This window comes from Manduca sexta, chromosome 7 (assembly GCF_014839805.1).
Source record: "Manduca sexta isolate Smith_Timp_Sample1 chromosome 7, JHU_Msex_v1.0, whole genome shotgun sequence".
Lineage (NCBI taxonomy): Eukaryota > Metazoa > Arthropoda > Insecta > Lepidoptera > Sphingidae > Manduca > Manduca sexta.
Genome location: NC_051121.1, coordinates 4935116 through 4950580, shown reverse-complemented (window position 1 = coordinate 4950580; position 15465 = coordinate 4935116). Strand labels below are relative to the sequence as shown.

Genomic DNA, 15465 nt, shown 5'->3' with positions numbered 1-15465 from the left:
ACTTGGCTACCGATGATAAAATGCTATAATTTGACTACAAAAATTAACAAAATTAGGAATATTGGTGAAAAATAATTTCAAAAATTTTATACTCCTAGAACCTTTCTAATTTGAATATTAGCACAATCATTAATAACTCACGTAGCGCCACCTATTGGTAAGTAGAAAAATTATCAGGTTCTAGTAATATACCTCTAGGTGTCCTTGTTATACCAAACTTCACATAATAATTATCTAATAAAGGCTAATAACTAAATAAGTATAATATAATAAATATAATTCTCCTTTGATTTAATTTGCATAACCGAACTAAAAAAATATTATTTAAATTTCGAATTGTTTGTCTGCGTCTTCCATTGGTTGAAACGAACGATGCGTCAGTTTGCGCCGGGCATTTGGCGCGATTGGTTTTGCGGAAAGGGAGTGTGCATGTCGTCGTAAATAAAAACATTACGTACCTAAATTATATGGCTTCAATACAGTGATTATTTTGAAAATTACAGTGTCACGGTTATTGGACATTTCTAAAAATATAAAGGGTAAGTGATTTTTATAATTGTAGTGCTTTTTGAATTAATTATCTCCAGGCGCAATACTTTTAAATACGCATCGTCTTAAAATACCCAAAACAGTAATATAATTTTTATAAATTAGACAGTTTGTTAATTAAATATTACCTGATGAAATAATCGAGTAAAAAGTAAATCAAAATATTTTCATGGAAATTAAACAGATTTTTCATAAAAACAAAATTTGCAACATAAATGGCTAACAAGCATAATTTTAATGTATTTTTCTTTTATTGACTATATTTGTCCTTTACGCTACGTTCGTAACATAAAAAATGATTACCATTATGTTTTTATGCCCTTACTTATCTAATTACTCAAGTATTTTAATTACTAACTGCAACGCCATCTTTGGGTGGATAGAAAATGATGTGGACGTGAACGCTTACACTAATTGGTCTGTATTGAAAACACTGCCATCTAGCATTTAGTAGCAGAAGTATTACATTGCCTTTAATTGTACGATTTTCATGCTGTTATTCTGTTTGTTTTTCAGGACGAGGGATTTGTTTTTCAAAATGGTAAAACATTTTTTTTACTTTGTTAACTTATATTATTATAGTACGTTATTATAATTTTATTTATTTGGTTTTTACAGTACGGGTTTGTGAACTATGCCCTCGAGCTCCTTGTGATGAAAACTTTTGACGAAGAAACATGGGAGACGATAAAGTGAATATTTTTTATTATTCTTTTATACTTTTCAAATTATTTTGTACTACCTCGCGTTTCTTAGCCGATTAGTATTTTTACTACAAAGCCAAAACTACATTGTATAAAAATAGACGCATACATATCTATAAATCTTGCGAAATTAAATGATTTCTAATGAAATCTCGGAAATAACCTAAGACGAGTGTATTGTCAGTAATGCTGTTTTGATATTTACTGAGAACTAAAAATTAATTATTTTTTTCAGGAAAAAGGCCGACGTGGCTATGGAAGGCAGTTTCCTAGTGAGACAGATTTATGAGGATGAGATCACTTATAATTTGATCACCGCTGCCGTTGAGGTCTTGCGTAAGTTACATTGTTTTTTTACATATTTTTTATTTTTCCTTTCTACCTTCCCAAGCTGGCTTCTTTGTTTACTTTATGGTACTTTATTTCTTTAATGTCCATATAAAATGCAATGATAAAATGTCTAACTACCTATATAAGTAACTTTTTTCAAGTAATGATAAAATATTCTCATGTAGTACCTTGACTTATAATAAGCGCAACTATGTTTGCCTACGTGATGAAAGCATTTTTTTTTTTTATTTTATTTTAAATGCGAGTATTTGTCAAGATTTTTAATGTATGTTAGATGCGAATGCTCCAACTGTTGAACGGAATTGGATTGAATAGACACTATCTCCTGGGTTAATTTATTACAGTCCTAGAAAGTGAATAGTGGGACTTATCCCACGAAGGTCATATTCGTAGGCGAAGCCGCTAATAACATAAGTAAATTATTATTATTAAGCATATTATCATTTCATCTGATTATTAAAAAATCATATTTCATATTAAACTATTTGTCAACTTCTAGAAATACCCGCTGACGCTATATTGGAGCTATTTGGAAAAACGTTCTTCGAGTTTTGCCAAGATTCCGGGTATGATAAAATTCTGCAAGTACTTGGAGCCACGCCACGAGATTTTCTACAGGTAAAGTTATTCTAGCATTTTCTTCAAAATTAAAAATATAGAGCGTTATTGTTACTTACACCCTCGACTTGCTTTAAAAGCAAAATCCTTTAATATTTTTAGTTTAAAGTAAATTGTGAATAAGTATGCACGAAATTTTTTTGGCACATTTCATTAACCGTCTAACCTAAGCATCTGAATCTTACTTATTTAAGTTTTTTCTTATTCGCAGAATTTGGACGGCCTGCACGATCATCTCGGGACATTATATCCTGGCATGAGATCCCCCTCGTTCCGATGCACCGAGCGTCCTGAAGATGGCGCCCTTGTGCTTCATTATTACTCCGACAGGCCTGGTCTGGAGCATATCGTTATTGGAATTGTAAAGGTATGAATATTAAAATCATTGTTCACTAGTAATGTTGAAGTATGAATTGAGACGATGAACTTTGGCACATAATAAATAACAAAACCAAATTAAAGGTTCACGAAATATTTAATTGATTTTGATAGTTGATATCGTAACATTACTCTAACTAACTCAGTAAGTAATATATTCATTACGATACCATCAAGAGATAAAGGATTATATTGCAGAAACAAATTATCAAAAAACTGAAGAGCGTCAATAACGAATTTACTAAAAATACTCTATGGTATCACATTTCTGATTATTTCAATAGACTTGATAATCTAGTAATTGAAAATCATCTTTTTAAAGACTGTGGCGAGCAAACTCCATAACACCGAAGTGAAGGTGGAAATCCTAAAGACCAAAGAGGAATGTGACCACGTCCAGTTCTTGATCACTGAAACTTCCACCACCGGTAGGGTGTCTGCACCTGAGATAGCAGAGATTGAAACGTTGTCTCTTGGTAAGATAGCATTAAGATTCTAATTGCCTTGTAGAGTATCGTCTTTCGTTTTTATGTTCAATGTTTGAAGACTTCTTCTAAGTTATTGTTCATGCAATAAAGCAATATTGATTAGAATGATCTATATTATTTAGGTCGATTGTTGGCGTTAGAGTGTTCAAAATTATAGATAATGTTAGTTTTTTGTTTTTAAAATTCGTTTTGCTTGGTATTGCTTAAAAGGCATTTTGGCTAAAAAAGAATGATCACAGATAAAGAAAAGCTTTTTTGAAATCTGGTTATGTGCCAAAGTGGTTATGAACTTTATAATATATTTTTTTAGAACCAAAAGTGAGTCCAGCGACATTCTGCCGAGTTTTTCCATTCCATTTGATGTTTGATCGTGATCTGAACATCGTCCAAGCGGGACGTACTGTGTCTCGTCTACTCCCAAGAGTTACCAGACCAGGCTGTAAGATTACTGATGTCTTGGATACTGTAAGTAATTATAATCTTAACTATTTAATGAAATGCTCAAAAGATCTAAATACTTAGTATTCCTATGAACCCCTTTAGTCTTTTTAGTTTCTTTACAATTCTTACCGAGATCCTAACATTAATTCCTGATGCCATTTGTAATCTAACAACAATATTAATGGCTTATTTAAAGCATCTAATCCGAATTTTAGAGTCTTCAAATATGCTGTTAGACTTAATGAATAAAACGATAAGTGAAACGAATGTACTGACTTGGAAAAGTGTATAGAATCCATTTTACACACAGTATGAAATGATGAATGGGACTGTATAGGTAAATAACTATAAATATATTTCTAGGTGCGTCCCCACTTAGAGATGACGTTTGCTAACGTCCTGGCTCATATTAACACGGTCTACGTTTTGAAAACCAAACCTGAAGAGATGAGTGTCACTGATCCTCATGAGGAAATCGCTTCTCTTCGCTTGAAAGTATGTTTCGTTTATCACATAGAATTTAATTATAGTCATTAACGACGCGATTTATGATACTACCACCAGTAAAAATATTAGCGGGTCAATTGTACTTTTTTGGAGATAACTGTGTAATATATTTTTTAGGGTCAAATGCTGTACATTCCAGAAACAGACGTGGTTGTATTCCAGTGTTATCCAAGTGTGACCAATTTGGACGATCTGACTCGGTAAGTCGCCTTAAATTTACTAGAATTTGGAAACTCAACGTAAATCCCACTTCGTCAAAGATCAACTAATTATTCCAAATGTCTACTACTGTATTTGGGGTTATATGCAATGACGGTTATTTACCAGGTATATAAATATTTACTAACATATATATAACATAATGAAATATAATTAACTTGAAAACTTCACATAAACATTTCGATTTCTAGCCGCGGCCTATGCATTGCTGACATTCCACTTCACGATGCGACACGAGACCTGGTTCTCATGTCCGAGCAATTTGAAGCTGATTATAAGCTGACCCAGAATCTGGAAGTTTTGACTGACAAACTTCAACAAACATTCCGAGAGCTGGAATTGGAAAAACAGAAGACGGACAGGTATATCTTTTAAAACATCAAGCTTTAGAAATTCAAACAGAAAATGAAATGATGCAACAAACCCCAGATAACTTTTTATGATCTACTGATTAATGGATAATACTGGATGTTCAAGTGTGTCAAAGCCTATCAAAATTAAATAAAAAAAATTGGGACGATAGGATAATTTTAAAATATTTATAGACCTTTCATCAGCCGCAAGTGTTGGTTTTATAGGGCGAAACATTAAATGATTAGCCGTGAATTGTTTGATAACGTTTTATTTGACACACTACACATGATATAAGAACGTCCGGATGGAGAAGGGCCGAACCAAAAGAGAGAGTTGCCAGTTTAAAAATATATTTATTTATTATAAATCTAACAGCCAGATGTCCACGGTGCTAAGCATGGGCTCCCCCAAAGATTTCCAGATCGACCTCAAAGTATTTTTTTTTTGCAGGCTTCTTTACTCAGTGCTGCCTATAAGCGTGGCCACTGAACTTCGTCACCGTCGCCCGGTACCAGCCCGGCGTTACGACACCGTGACCCTTCTCTTCAGCGGTATTGTAGGGTTCGCCAACTACTGCGCTAGGAACTCTGACCATAAGGGCGCTATGAAGATCGTGAGAATGCTCAATGATCTGTACACCGCGTTTGATGTTCTCACCGATCCTAAAAGGAATCCTAATGTGTATAAGGTTTGTTGCATCATAATTTTACTTTCCTTTGTTATTATAGTCATTATAATTATAATATCATCTTAGTAGACAGTTGAAATCGATATAATATTTTTATGAAACATCTTATTTTCATTACAATATTATGCATTGCTTTTATATTAGTCTTCAAATTTGGTTTAAGATGCATTTCCCTACATGCATCATCATCATCATCATCATCAGCCGCCGCAAGGTGTCCACTACTGAACATGAGCCTCCCTCAAAGATTTCCAGATCTTATTATACGCGGCCCGCATACAGCGACTTACATACTGATTTCCCTACATTGAAATATACTTATGTTTATGCATATTGCATATGTGTTGCATTTATTCAATGTTCCAGGTGGAGACTGTGGGTGATAAATACATGGCCGTATCGGGCTTACCAGAATATGAGGTAGCTCATGCTAAGCACATTTCGCTTCTTGCTCTGGACATGATGGACTTGTCCCAAACCGTGACTGTGGATGGAGAACCAGTGGTATTTATATTTTTCCCTAATTTACTAATGAAATAACTATTTTAACCTGCAATGACAAAGTTAAATATTATTGACAATATCTTGTAGAACAGTTTACAAATTCGACATTGGTATCTCATTGTCAAGTTAGTTAAGGTTTGAATAAATCTGAAATGAGAGTGTATGTAGCATCACTAAACTTTAGGGTATGCGTGAAAGAAATTGCACAATTGATATTCAAGTACTAAAGATATCCTTGATACAAAATTTGAGTATGAAGATACCTAATATACATTCGATTCCAGGGCATAACCATCGGCATACACTCAGGCGAAGTGGTGACTGGTGTCATCGGTCACCGCATGCCTCGCTATTGCCTCTTCGGCAATACAGTGAATCTGACCAGCCGCTGTGAGACTACTGGAGTACCTGGCACCATCAACGTCAGCGAGGACACTTACAAGTAACGTATCACTTTTTATTTCTATAAATAATCAATTACAAGTTTTCGCTAATTGATGAGGAACTATATTATTATAATTTATTATAATTATATTGTCGTTTGAGGGGTAAGAATTAAGCCGCTTAGTGAATGAAAAAAATTACTCGTACCCTTCTCATAAGGGATTATATTATTTTATGTTAATTATATTTTCGAATTGCCAGTATAAAATCGAACTAAAATTTATTTGTCATAGTGTTTATTTCTTACAATTCCATAAAAATACATACGGTTTAAATAAAACACAAAATATTTCAAAACAATTTAATCGTCAAACAAATCCAAATATCTCTTCAACGCTGTAGGTATTGGAAGCTTTTGTATACCGAATGGTAGTTCAAAATTCTGCCACAAAATTTGTCTTACTTTACACCTGCAGAGATGTTTCAGCTCCACTGGTTTCAATCCACACCTTGAACTTTTAATCAGACGATCATCTAGAATTTCTTTGTAGTTTTCTAACGCCACCTTCCTTTGATAGTTATAATCATCTGGAAGATCTAAGTGCTTCAAAGAATTCTTATCAACAGTAAAATTTACGCTAGGAACAGCTCTTAAAACCAGTTTCAAACACGTAACTAGTTCATAAGGGTATACTCTGTTGTACTCTTTTAATCGATCTAGTATTGATTCTACAGGATTAGTAGCAGCCTTATCATCAGTAACTCTTGCTCCGAATCTTAGTAAAATCATCAGCATTTCTGCTGCACCCATTTGTATGACGACTCTAACTGGACTTGCGCGACCGCAGCTTTCTAAAGGCACGTCTATAAAACGGTACATTTTATTTCCTTCTCTATATTCTAAGTTGGCGTTTGTAGCGTGGTCGAGAAAGAAGACTAGTGCGTGCACATTTTCTTCTTTATCCATGAAATCTGATTTCCAACCCGCTAGGAAGTATGGCGCTGATGTTCCGAATATAGCTCCTTAAAAATGAAGTTATTTACTGTCAATTTGAAAATACAGATATATTGCGAAATGATAGCTCATGAGTCTTATGACGGTTGAATTGTCAGTCGACTTAAAAACAGACTGACTTAAAAATTAGCAATAATTTTATTTACTAAAGGTGTCTATTGTATGGATGCCATTTGAAATCCATTACCATTATAATTCCATTTCTTTTCATCTACTCTTAAAAATAGCTATAACAAAATATGAAATAATGTTTTTACCTAAAAATATCCTTTCAAAAGTCCTTTCACATGCGTACATTTCATCCAGCAACGCAGCAACGACACCATTGTCTTGTAAACTCCAATCAAATGACAGTTTCATGGCTATATACAGGAGATTGTGGTATTTTCCCATGAGACATACGTCGCCGTTGGTACTTTTGCAACTATTATGGTATTTCAGAGCTGACAGGACGAAATTCTTGCAGGTTGCGTTGTCAGATTTATTTTGACCTGGAAATAAATAATCAGTTAGTTGCTGGCTATAATTTAATATTATAACGTTTATTTGTTTAAAAATAATGTTTTTTGTTTAGATTTAAACAATTTCACATTTATATAAATTTGACCATTTTTGATATATTTTTTTTATCAGTAGGTAACTACTATGATGAATTCAACTTACTCCGAGAATTTTTTTTCATTTCATTCCAAATCATTGCAATAATAAGTTAGTGCTTGTTGGCGGCAAGAAATAAGTTAGCGCAAAAATTTTAGATGTGACAGTTAGAACAACTTGGATCGTTTAACACGATCGATAAACAAATTGACGTGTACGTAGTACATATATATCGATGTTTAAGCATCATTATATTTCCTACCGACTGATGAAAGTAACGTATCAATTATTGTGAACTTCAATTTGTTTTTATACTGTTGATTAACAATCATAAATATTATAACTGTTAATATTTTATCCAACAAATTTTACTGCGTGGCAATTAAAATTTTACAAACTAGTGTAATTCTTTAGCAATTTTGAGTATTACATTTTTCTTTTCATTAAAAACATTTTTTGTAGTTTTTTTGTCAGTCAAAGCAGTAGAAAATGTTTCGTTACATAAATTTCAAACCTAAGACTTGGCTATTAAAATCACCTTTTGCACACCCGGCTATCACTGTATTGAAATACTCCACCAGTTCCCGCCTCTTAAACCTTTCGTTCAAACCATCTCGATCCAAAGTAGTAAACACTTCTTCAAAATAAAAATCCATAAATGAATCCATTTTTGCAATTATTCAAATAACTTCACTCGTAGAATTTAATTCTAACTAAATTTTGTAACTTAGCCTATTCAAAATACTAAATATTAATGCTATTAAAATAATTTTAGGTTAACATTTTGACAATATCAAAAAAGGTTCAATGTGAACTGAACAATGTGACACTACGAACTATAATGGCCAGAAAATCAGTATTTTACTGGAATACGTTCAAGTGCAGTAATCTATTTACCCTTGGTCATGTTGGGAAGCCCTACAGTACTTAACACCGAAGACAGAACGGAGTTAGTTACGTTTTAGTTTATTTCTAGTCTGGCATTGTGAGGATTTGGATTATTATGTGTCATATGTCCGATGGTCTATCCCTTTCTAGCATTGTATGTCACTCGAACTGATATGTTCCAAAGGAAACCATCTTTACTAATCTGAACTAATATATATAAACCTGGAGTTTGATTGTTTGTTAGAACACGCTAATATCAGGAAGTAAACCGAATTTGAATTCTTTTCACAAATGGGAAGCTATATTACTTTTGTATTCTACAAGCTATATTTTATTCAGGCAAAACATAAAGCGGAACTTAAATACCGGAATTCTTTTTTCACGAGGCCGCGACAAATTTATAAATAAAAACTAGTTTCGATTTTCCTTATTCTGGCAAAAGGAAAATAATATTATTACTTTTTTTTGTATCTAAAATTAAATTATTGTTTCAGTTACCTTATGCGCGAAGACAACCACGACGAACAGTTTGAGCTGACATATCGTGGTCACGTGACCATGAAGGGGAAGGCAGAACCCATGCAGACCTGGTTCCTCACCAGGAAGATCCATTAAATCTCTAAGTATCGCATTAGTAAAGACCTGAAATTATACTGGCAAATAAACAAAGCAATTTTCATCTTGTTTCATGTGAAGGAAATTAGACCTTATAATATGATTATTTAAAGAAGAAAGCTGACTATAACTCTATAATTAAATGTATATCCACATAGTTTGATATGTATTGTACTTGCAAGACGCAAAAAGCTTTGTGTATTTGTCTGTCAGTACCTTCTCAGATACTTAGTAAAGTATACTAATATAGAGATTTTCCTAAATATGTCTGATGTTAGAAAAAGCTTTAAATGTGTCTATAGTACCTTCTTTATATTCAACAGAAACAAGTTAAACCACGTATAATACAGTAGAAATAATAAAAAAAACACTTTAAATTAATTCCATTGTTACGTATATAGTACTGTATCTTAAATATTACTCAGTCGCAGCTCGGAGTCAGGAAGTTATCGGTGTTATACCTCCGTGCCTCGGAAAGCAAAGAAAGCCGTTGCTCCTGCGCTTGATCTCCCTCCAGTCATGTCGGATTGCCGTCTTAGCAGACTATGAGAGTGAACACATGTGTGCTCTATAATATTTCCTACGTACCTAGCTGATTTCCGTTGAGATTAGCCACCGTCGCCGAAATTCGGCTTAGAAGGAACCACATCACAATTATTGTTTCATAGGTATTTTCATTTATCATGTGTTTAATTCATTAGAATTAAATGCAGCGAATATTCTTATGTTCCTAAAATGGGCACTAAAATAAATTTATGAATCTTTACTACCAAATTATTTAAATCAATGTAAAAATCGTGATATTATTGTTTTATTTATAGAAATTTTATATCGTAAATCAAACCTATGAGTAGTGAACTTTTATTTATCGATATATTGGTGTTAGAGCGTAGTAAAATGAATATAATGGCCTATATTATCAATTATGTAATGAATTTATCCTATACTTAAAATAATATCTATTTGGCCTAAAGACAAAAGTTTTGCTGGTGAGGTAGGATATATTTTATATCCATTCGGATAGCGACTACCGTACACAAGGTGTTAAAACCCGCCATAGTGGCCCACGTAAGTGTGTCGCGATCCGGGATCAGCCTGTGTATATTCGTTCCAACAGGCCGGAATAATGGTATCGACTGTCGAGAGGTAATCTCTCGTCGGTCGACATTCTCTTGGACCCCATTCCACTTACCATCAGGTCCAGTGGTACTTATCACTTCGCCGTGCCAATAAAGAAAAAAATCTACTTAAAATTACTGAATCATGTTGCTTAAGATTTAAATTACTTTCAACATCAAACTACACTGGCCTCCAAAAAAATCGACCTACCTACGATTTGCCAAAAAAAACTTTTCTTTTTTGGTTCTAATTTTTATCGTACTATAATTCATTTGATTCAACTTAGAGCTTTCTTAGGGTTTATGATGGCAGAATTAAAACACTAAATTGGATGATTTAAGTGTAGTTTCGATTTAAGAAATATAACATTATGTACCTATGTAGGAACGTTTGTGTCCCGTTCCCTTATGCTTTAATTTGTTAATACTTTAAAATATTTATTACTATCTAGTCAATGAATTATGTTAATGCTTTAAATTTTATTATTTATTAATTATTTTTAATTGAATATCCTTCTCCAAATTATATTTAGATTAGTAAGTGTATTTTTATTGTGATATTTAAAATGTGTCTAATAAAGTTATAAAATGTATGTCATTTATTTATTGGTTAACAAATTAGAAGGGGTAGACAAAGATGCAATTAGTGTACCCACTTTCCACGGGCTGTATTCCGTCCCATGATGTGATAGGGGCAAGCCTATCGCCATATTGAGATAGGCTTGCGAATTCTATCCACCGGAATGATACTTAGAAGAGTCCTATATTACTTAGTCCGGACCCTGGGATCGAACCCGAGACCTCAGCACTGGAGTCATACCGTAATATACTATGCCACCGAGACAAAAAAAAACTCAACCCTCGACTACTAGTGACTTGAATTGTATTGACCTTGCATAACTTTTATTTTAAATTGACTGGTGCATACAAGCAGGTAAGCCATCGTCACAAACTAGATATCGTTCGGAATGTCGCAGCTTAAAACATAGGTACTCAATATGCATTTCCATCTCGGCCTGTTGTCTGTGATGTTTCTAATTACTTTCGACTTTACTCAAGCTTGGCCAGAAAATAAAAACGTCGCTAGGATGAGGTAAAATATGGTACTGAGTGACAATCTTAATTTTAAAACGAAAACGTAACAGTGGCGCCCCCATAGCACTTGTTTTACTGGTCATGCTATAACTTGCGAACGTAGTATGTCATCGTGAAAATCATAGATGGCGTTATAAGTATTCTGCGGATACTTATCAAAACTTATAATATTGCATGTTATTATTTTAAATGACTAACGTTATTATACATAATACACAAAATAAATATTTTTGCAAGGAATTGGAAAATGTATATAAAATACGTATTAAAAGCCATAAATTACCGCCATCTATCGGACACAGATGCAAACTGTCCAAACATTCAAATAAGTGGCCGTTGGATATTTTGAAGGTCAAACACCTTTCTTTGGCAAGCAATCGGAATAAAATGTTTAACTTATTGTGCAAACTTTATATACGAATTGCTAATAGGTCACGGAGACTGAAAAATTAAATTCATTGTAATGTAATGCTTTAAAATATTCTTGTATATAACAGCTGTGTCGTGTTATGTTTGGATTTGATAATAATATATGAAACAATGATATACTTTTGCCGTCTTTATTAACCTCAATTTCGTATTAATTAAAGAAGAAAAAAATATGCCTACCCTCTTTTTCAAACATTGTGTAATTTACGGTTCTAATGTATTATTTAAAAAATAGCTGTAATTTACTTATATTTTAATGTTTCATCTATTGAAAAAGGATGAAAATACATTATTATGAATTATTCTTTTCAGCCCTTACAGGTCTTGATTGATCGGTAAAATGTTCAGTCGAATCTTGATTCCAAAGAACTTTCATCTATAAATTAAATTAAAATTCAATATATTGTTAACATTGGTACCTATTTACGTTGTATACTTATAATTATCCTTTACAAGGAGTATTTATCATTCTGACTTAAATCGACTGCATTCTTTGAAGAAGGCAAGCTCATCAAGTAGGTGAGTTATTTTAAAATTATCATGTTAAACATGTTTAGGGACGAAATAAACTATGAAACGGATTGTCTTAAATTCGATTTTATATTCGATATGTAAGTATCCTATAACTCCATTTAAACGGTTTTTTTTATTAATGTCTTCTTCTTGAAACAACACGAATACTATCAAAAACTTAGACATTTGATAACAAAAACTATTTTAAATTAAGATATTGAATCCACATTTTTCTTCTCTTATAACAAGGCTACACTATTGAATTTTCATTAAATGTCTCAGATAAAACTATCAAAATAATATCTACCATAAATAGGATTACAATAGTGTGTTTCATAGATCAAACATTATCGAAAAATATTTAAACAATGAAGAGGATTCATTTAGCAAGAGCATACGGTATTAGCGCGAACCTAAAAATAATCGATGACGCGGAATGCCACCCGGCGACCTCCAGAATCCGGTCACTTGCCGGCGACCATTAAACGAGTTTTTGGTGGTAATTTCCTCGCCTTCAGATTATCGAAGCAAGTTTTATTGTTAGCTTAAGATGTTTTAACTTTAAATTCATAATACCACAGCATAGTTATAAAAATCAGTTAATTTTTACTGGGTGAAACTTAGATATATCTAAAACCACGCAGAAGACGGAAGTTGTAAGCACAGCTAGTAAATAACAGCCTGTTACAACTGGTAGGTCTCTCATAAGCGAGAATCCGCCTTGGTAGGTACCACCGCAATGTCTATTTCGGCCGCCAAGCAGCAGTGTATAGTCTCTGTTGTGTTCCGGTTTGAAGGACATTGTAGCCAGTGTAATTACTGGACATAATAAGACTTAACATCTCATGTCTCAGGATGGCGAAGCGCAGAGGAATACCAAACAATACTTTGTAATTCAAGGTTGGATGATGTTTCTGTTGTTTATGGGCGATCGTATCGCTTAATATCTGGCGAATGGTGGGCTCGTCTCGTCATTTAAAGCAATAATAATAACATTATTTTACTTTTCTAACAATACTTTATCAGGACAATTCAAAAGAACACAATTCATTATAAAGATGGGAAAAGACGTATAGTCATAGTCGTTTGAACATAAATAAAAAAAATAGCCGAGTGACGGATTCTTTATTTAAAATTAAAATTATCATTAAATTAGCTTATAGTTTCTATAAAATAAATGACAAACCATCTTGATCTCTAGAATATAAATACTACGAGATATAATCCCGTATTTAAGTTTGATAAATAACTTCATATCCGCCTCATATTGTGTTAACTGTAATGTCTAGTTATGGATTTGTCTAACAGTATTTTGCGATAGTGCCGCCGTTCCCAAATGACTTAAGGGTCAAAATATGCGCAGCGTTTACGGGCGGTTAAATAAACGCTCGGATCTGCGGAAAAGAAACCGTTATACAGATTCATGTATTACAAACTAAAACGACAAAAGTAGAAACGTGTCAATAGCATAGATTCATTCAATATTATGCATGTCGTTACTTAAAATTCTATGTTTTGTGGTATAAAAAAAACGGTATTAAAATCGGTATATTGGTCTGTGCGCTATGACGCCACATACAGACATACATATAAACACCATAAACCTTTAAAAACCTTTGTCGGTCGGGTTTAAAAACATTAAAGATGCATACGACAAATCAGTCAAAATTTTGGGTACACCTCAACTCTTCGAATAATAAAACAACAAATAAAGTTGATGATGAACAAAACAATCCATTGTTGATTATAAAACTTTATAAAAACCTCGATTACTTTGATGGCGTAGTTGTAATGCGTGCGCAGTATGTCTTCCGTTCTGAGGTCCCTGGTTCGAATCTCAAGTCAGGCAAAGTGGTATAGGTTTATTCTTCTCTTCCTCTCAGTACGCACAGATATTAGATGTACTAGATAAAGCTCTGCATACCTTTTCGTTGATAAGAGGCATTAATGTGAGTCATTGAAACCAAAACGCTGTCTATATCGAAACTTTATAAAACACAAACATGCCTAATCAGAAGAGCATCGCTTTACGAGTTTATCTGGACGATTATTGAATTACTACAAGCCGTATATGGATTGTTTGATTTGTTTCTAAGGTAAAATAACGGCTTTGATAATTACAGAATGATTACAATGTCCAAAATCAATAATGGGTCTTATGAAGTGTGGATTAGGTTAGATTTCAGCGTATTAAGAATAGAAATTAAATAGTTATAATCTTATGTATCTTATTTAAGTTTGTTATGAGATGTAAACAACTTTTGGCTGATCTTAAATAAATAAAATAAAAAAAAAACTTTGAACTCTTTGATTGAGAAGATTATTTCGTGCATTCGTCCATAACATAAAATGACTTAGGGTTTGTTTAATTCTAAACATGTCTACAATTCTTTAACCTATGAAAGATTTCAAAATCATGTTTTATACGTATTTACCAACGATTTTTAGTGTTCCTGTACAATAAGATACTGAATTAAAACTAGCTATAATTATACGAAAAATATATATTTAATATATAATTGTGAAACAATCGCATCTTATAAATAACATGTTATTTATTTCAGCTTAATCACCTCACGCACCCTTGGCACGCCATTTTTGTTTAACCATCACGTTTTTAGGTGATAATTATTAAAATATACAATGCCACGTGTCTATGGAATCAAATACTTGTAAATGTTTGATGTTTCAAGTAAAACCCTTTTAAGAGATAAATGACCATCAAGGAAGTAATGAAGTAACCTTTATTAAGAAAATAGTATTCTCGTGGCCAAAGCAGCATTTTACATTCAAATCTGTCTTAGAAAAAAATTATGATATTTTCAGAAAATATGCTATGCGCTTTAAAAATGTGCAAATCAAAATATAGAAAAATATGAAGTATTTTACTATTTCACGGTATTATTATTATTTATTTAAGGTTTTTGTTCAAAAGAACATACGAACCTCATTGTATCATACAGTAGAAATAACACAATTTAAAAAAAAAACATCACGGCAGATTAAGTAA

General features: G+C 32.8%; 2 protein-coding genes across 2 annotated transcripts; one reads left to right on the top strand and one right to left on the bottom strand.

The window, feature by feature from the left end:
• Nucleotides 1-386: 386 nt before the first annotated feature.
• LOC115448030 (guanylate cyclase soluble subunit beta-1) lies at nt 387-10910 on the top strand. Its single transcript, XM_030175329.2, has 15 exons — nt 387-539; nt 1066-1090; nt 1168-1241; nt 1489-1589; nt 2104-2222; nt 2434-2589; nt 2923-3076; nt 3399-3553; nt 3893-4024; nt 4154-4236; nt 4447-4617; nt 5060-5297; nt 5664-5801; nt 6086-6243; nt 9180-10910. Exons 2-15 carry the CDS (start codon nt 1088-1090, stop codon nt 9298-9300), a joined length of 1803 nt encoding a protein of 600 aa, XP_030031189.2. The 5' UTR covers nt 387-539; nt 1066-1087; the 3' UTR covers nt 9301-10910.
• LOC115448032 lies at nt 6533-8628 on the bottom strand. Its single transcript, XM_030175330.2, has 3 exons — nt 8336-8628; nt 7458-7691; nt 6533-7208 (listed from the first exon to the last, which is right to left on the bottom strand). Exons 1-3 carry the CDS (start codon nt 8463-8465, stop codon nt 6547-6549), a joined length of 1026 nt encoding a protein of 341 aa, XP_030031190.2. The 5' UTR covers nt 8466-8628; the 3' UTR covers nt 6533-6546.
• Nucleotides 10911-15465: the final 4555 nt, after the last annotated feature.

Excerpts from the sequence above, each read along its gene's own strand:
- LOC115448030 (XM_030175329.2), top strand. Across the intron at positions 5,298-5,663 it reads GGAATCCTAATGTGTATAAG|GTGGAGACTGTGGGTGATAA; the intron begins GTTTGTTGCATC and ends TCAATGTTCCAG. Across the intron at positions 6,244-9,179 it reads GTCAGCGAGGACACTTACAA|TTACCTTATGCGCGAAGACA; the intron begins GTAACGTATCAC and ends TTATTGTTTCAG.
- LOC115448032 (XM_030175330.2), bottom strand. The coding sequence starts at position 8,465 with ATGGATTCATTTATGGATTTTTATTTTGAAGAAGTGTTTACTACTTTG. Across the intron at positions 7,692-8,335 it reads GATAGCCGGGTGTGCAAAAG|GTCAAAATAAATCTGACAAC; the intron begins GTGATTTTAATA and ends ATTTATTTCCAG. Across the intron at positions 7,209-7,457 it reads TTTTGAAAGGATATTTTTAG|GAGCTATATTCGGAACATCA; the intron begins GTAAAAACATTA and ends TTCATTTTTAAG.